At 32.7% G+C, this 5,413-nt stretch overlaps 1 protein-coding gene across 1 annotated transcript; it reads left to right on the top strand.

Annotated features, from left to right (window-relative positions):
• The first annotated feature begins 287 nt into the window (after positions 1-287).
• Positions 288-5,413, top strand: LOC108733086 (prostaglandin reductase 1). The gene is made up of 6 exons (XM_025973609.1): positions 288-774; positions 2,140-2,242; positions 3,468-3,647; positions 3,713-3,986; positions 4,225-4,336; positions 5,077-5,413. Exons 1-6 carry the CDS (start codon positions 669-671, stop codon positions 5,304-5,306), a joined length of 1,005 nt encoding a protein of 334 aa, XP_025829394.1. The 5' UTR covers positions 288-668; the 3' UTR covers positions 5,307-5,413.

The raw sequence follows: 5,413 nt of genomic DNA, 5'->3' as shown, positions 1-5,413 counted from the left end.
TGTTTTGGACTTATTTCCACGCTTACTCTGATAACATATATAGTCTACGGTGATATCGTCTTCAAAGTAGTAACATAATTGTAAAATTATGTCATTTACTTTCATGTCAACTGGGATGAAATAAACTAAAATAGGTTTGAAGAAAATTAATAAATATCGAATTTTATTTTCTGATAGGATAATGTTCCACATTGAAAATGGATGGCTTATGCATCGTATTGATAGTTTTTATCATCGGTTTACAAAAATCTAGCCGACACAATCGGAAAGGTCACGAATATAGCCGAACGACGAATGAAGTTAATAATACAAAGTTAAGACCTCCCATATCAAATTTCAAAGTGCAAACGACCCACTAAACGATAATTAATTTTCAAAATACAGGTGATAAACTTGATGTTACTTTTTTAAAATTCAATCATACATTCCCATGCATTTAACTTCAAATATATTTCGTATTTATGTAAAGGTACAAAGTTCACGCATTTTTGTCGAGTCACGCTGTAAGTACACTTGAGACAGGAAAGATTCAAAGTTACACGCGTAAATTTGATTAGCACGTAACTGATAAAAATTTATTCACGATTAAAGCCTTAAAACAAAAATATTCACTGTGATGTAAATAATTTATTACACTGAGTTAGCGCATAACTTAAAGCATATTTACAATGATGAAAGCAAGAAAGTTCATCTTAGTTCAACATTTCAAAGGATTGCCGAAGAAAGAAGATGTAAAAATTGTAGAAGAGGAATTGCCACCTCTTAAAACTGGCGGTAAGTTTATTAATTAAAATTACCAAAAGTAGACTCACCCTAGTTACCATTAAACTATTTCTTAGGGCATACATTTCACTCACTTCTAATAACGTAGACAGAGCAAAGAACTTGAATACGGTTAATCTACTTTCTAGTTTATCTAGAAAACCATACAAAAACGCAGACCTACAAACCAACGAACTAAATATAAACATTTGAAATTAATGCTTGCGATTAGGTAGAAACAATAGAATCGAACTAGTGATAAGCAAAGCAGGTCCAGCACCAAGATGGTATTGGTCTTATTGTTGTAAACTTCGTCTTGTCTTGCTCATTTAATCTGACACGTTTTTGTAAAGAAAACAGTATCAATAATTGTGAGAAAGAAAACTTAATAACATATCTTTCCTACAACGCACAAATTGACCTGTTGGCAAGAAAGTATTGCAAGGTTCTTGAAAGAAGTAAAAATACCGGTAACGGTCTAGATTATTCCCGGGGGAATTGAAAGAGGAGGTCTCCCCCACCACTGCACCATAAAAACTTTGCGGCGGTCTCACCCCCATGAAAAGTTATGGGGTCTCAAAGTTTATTATTTTGCTTATTTTCATATGCTTGTGTGTATGTAAATGTAATTTGTATATTAATTTTCAAAGAATATTCGGAAATGAAAACAATGAAAACTACATAGGACCAATCAATAGTTTATATAAAGAATTATTTAAATATTATTATTATCAATATTATAAATGTTGGATAATTGCTAATAATAAGTATTCAATTTTATTAGACTTTATAGTGTATGAAAATTGGAAAATTACAGAACTTTGCAACCCCATAACTTTTTATGGGGGTGTGACCGCCATGAACTTTTTTTACCAAAATATCGAAAACAATTAATTTGTCTCTATATTTCAACCATAGGTTATCCAGATAAGTACAAAGAACACTTATTTCGAAGACATTTCTTGTAGATCCATTTCTTCAAACAGTGGTAAAGTTTTTTTATATTTAGTGTTAAAATCTAGTAAACCAAACGGAAAAATTCAAATACTAAAACTGTTTGTTCTAAGAAAACAATATATTAAAGTTATTTAAAATGGTTTTTAACTCATAAATCCACCGAAAGTAATACTTTTTCGTTTAGTGTTGCGTATTTAATCTTGAAGTTACAAACACTTAATGTAACCCAAACATATTTGCTAATTAATACATCATTAAATTAAAGATAAGCTTTCAAAATTTGAATGGTTACTCGTCAGATACTTTCGTGCGCGAATTAGATCTACCCTTCTTAGGTGTATTGAAATTAATACGTAATACTGTTTCATGGCTTTGTATTCAATTTTTAACGAAACAACTATCAAATTGAATCCTTTTCAGAATTTTTAGCTGAGGCTGTCTATTTAAGCGTTGATCCTTATATGCGAGCTTACGAACCAAGATTTCAAATTGGATCTTCAATAATAGGAGGACAAGTTGCCAAGTAAGTACGTTATAAACTAACAATCATGCAACAACAACATTTAATAACTATTTTGCTTTATGAATGTTGGTAAATGTTTAGCTTTCGTAGTGGTTGTTTTCTACGCGTAAGCGCATCTAATTGTAAGCGTAAAATGTCTTTTTCTTTGAAATTTTCTACATTAAAGGAAACTATTTATGAAAACAAATATTGGTTTATTATGGATCGAGTCGCCTTCAATAAAAAGAAGTCACTTCTATGCTCGCGAACGGTTAATTTAGAAAAAATGAAAAAGATAGTTAAAGGAGTATGTTTGGAGCACGGCGCTGTGCGGGTGCGAAGCTTGGACAGTGGGCGCGGCGGAAAAGAAAAGGTTGGAAGCGTTCGAAATGTGTAGTGCTACAGGCGAACGATGAGGATACAGTAGATAGAGAAGGTTAGAAATGAAGAAGTATTAGAAATAATAGGAGAACAGAGGACTCTATGGAAGTCAACAAATAGACGAGATAGGTTAGTAGGACACCTTCTCAGGCATGAAGGTCTAGTCAGAGACATATTAGAGGCAGAAACGGGAGAGGTGGGGTAGAGGTAGACCTAGATTAGATTACTGTTCGCAAATAGTTAAGGATGTGGGTTGTTCTAGTTTTAGGGAAATGCTTATTTCTATCTGATTAGCTCAGGATAGGAAAGAGTGGAGGTGCGTGTCCAACCAGTCTTAGGACTGACGACCTTATGATAGTGATGATGGTAACTGTTTATAAACTTTCAACATCACGATCATTATAGTATAAAAGACTGGTTGAACACGTACTTTTTTAACCAATTCCATCCATGGTATTTTGAATGTCCTGCTATAACATCTTACATAATATTTTGACTTATCCTTTTCAGTAGCGCTTATCGTCTACGTTTTACGCCCATATTTTGCAACAATATATACAGATACCCTACATATTTTCAAGAAAGTTTTTCTTATGATGTCACAAATCTGCAAATTCTGTATTCTAAGCTGTATATATTTCCATATTATTTAGAGTATTTAATTCCTTTAAAAAGTTTTCAGTTATAAAGCTATAATCTGTGATCTCACATTTAAATAAAATTTTACGACCGGTTATTTTATAGAAATGTTGGTTTATATATAGAAGATTGTGTTCTATTACTCAACACTATTAAAAATAGTTTGATGAATTTTAAACAAACAATTCCTGCCTGTAATTCTTTAAAAGGAAAAATATATTAACAGAATTTTAGAGAGCAAAAATCCAGAATTCCCTGTGGGCGCATACATTTTTGGCAGTTACGGATGGAGAACTCACACAGTTGGTCCAATTGAAGGAGATGAAGGGATGCCTAGGCAGTATCGTCTTCCTGACTTCGCAGGTCATCCCTACTCCTTAGCGTTGGGTGTTTTGGGGATGCCAGGGTAAGAATAGTTCTTCTATATTTCAACGGGTTGCAGAAAAAGGGGTAAACAACAAAATTTTTTAGAAATACAGCATACTTTGGATTCCTGGATTTGTGCAAGCCTAAAGAGGGAGAAACGGTGGTGGTATCAGGAGCAGCTGGAGCAGTGGGAAGTATAGTTGGGCAGATTGCCAAAATCAAAAAGTGTAAAGTGATAGGCATAGCAGGATCAGATGAGAAAGGAAAGTGGCTAACTGACGAACTTGGTTTTGATCATTTTATTAATTACAAAACTAGCAATGTAGCCCAAAAATTAAAAGAAGCTGCCCCAAATGGAATCGATTGCTATTTTGATAATGTAAGTAGGTACTAATAAATAATCAAAAACCAATCAATAAATTTTCCGTCATGGAAAAAGAAAAATACTACAATTAGTACTGCAATTAGCGAATGAAAATAATTACACTATAGCGAAAATCTTCATTAACGCGTTTATTATTTTAGTGGAAGGATAATTTTCTATCAGAATAATAACCATACACTCCTATAGCTTATGGACTAACCAAGTAAGAGCTTATCTCTATTTTTTGTTTTAGGTTGGAGGGGAAATCAGTAGTAATGTTATCCATCAAATGAATAAGTATGGAAGGATATCAGTATGCGGAGCTATCGCTTCTTACAATGATGACTACTTACATTTACCTAAAGGTAGATTAATTGTAACTAATACTATAAATGTGTATGCGAGTTTGTTTGCTTGCTACCGTTTCACGTCTTAACTACTCAATCGATGATCATGAAATTTTATACACACATTGTCAGGGGTACAGAAAAGGATATAGGGTACTTTTTATCCAGACAAAATACTGTTCTAGAGGGATAAAAAAAATTAGTGTTATATGATCGTTAATGATCCTTGACACGTATTTAGAACATCTTCGCGAACAAAGTCACTAATAAAACCTATTATTAAATTTTGTAATCACATTATTAAGGGTACTTAAAAGGACATAGGGTACTTTTTATCCAGAAAAAATACTGTTTTAGAGGGAAAAAAAGAATTAGTGTTATATGATCGATAATGTTCTTTGAAACGTATTTAGAACATCTTCGCGAGCAAAGCCACTAATAAAGCCTTTCATGAAATTTTGAACACACATTGTTAGGGGTACAGAAAAGGACATAGGGTACTTTTTATCCAGAAAAAATACTGTTCTAGAGGGATAAAAAAAATTAGTGTTATATGATCGTTAATGATCCTTGACACGTATTTAAGACATCAACGCCGGCAAAGGCACGGGTACAACTTAGTAGTTTAATAAAGCACATGGATTCATTGATAATAAAATTTAGGTTTTTACAGTCGATATTATTGCAAATGCATTCATTGTGGAGACTGAAAAATAATTGTCTTCGAAAAAAAGTTTATGTTTCTAAATAAATTTTAGCAACAATAATTCAAACCGCGCTGGTATTTAAAGAGCTGCGGATGGAAGGATTTCTGGTAACACGATGGATGAACCGTTGGATGGATGGGATCAATCAAAATTTGCAATGGATTAAAGAAGGAAAATTGAAATACAGAGAGACCGTTACAGAAGGATTTGAGAATATGCTTAATGCCCTTGTTGATATTTTACAGGGTGGAAATACTGGAAAAGCAATTGTGAAAGTTTGAAACTAATACATAATAAAAAATTTAACTCTTCTCAAATAATAGTCCTTCATTAACAATTTGTCTGTTACATTCCATTATAAGTTGTTTTAATAAATCTTACATCATTC

This window comes from Agrilus planipennis, unplaced genomic scaffold, assembly GCF_000699045.2.
Source record: "Agrilus planipennis isolate EAB-ADULT unplaced genomic scaffold, Apla_2.0 scaffold51, whole genome shotgun sequence".
NCBI lineage: Eukaryota > Metazoa > Arthropoda > Insecta > Coleoptera > Buprestidae > Agrilus > Agrilus planipennis.
The sequence above is the reverse complement of the archived record's forward strand: the minus strand, read 5'-3'. Positions and strand labels throughout refer to the sequence as shown.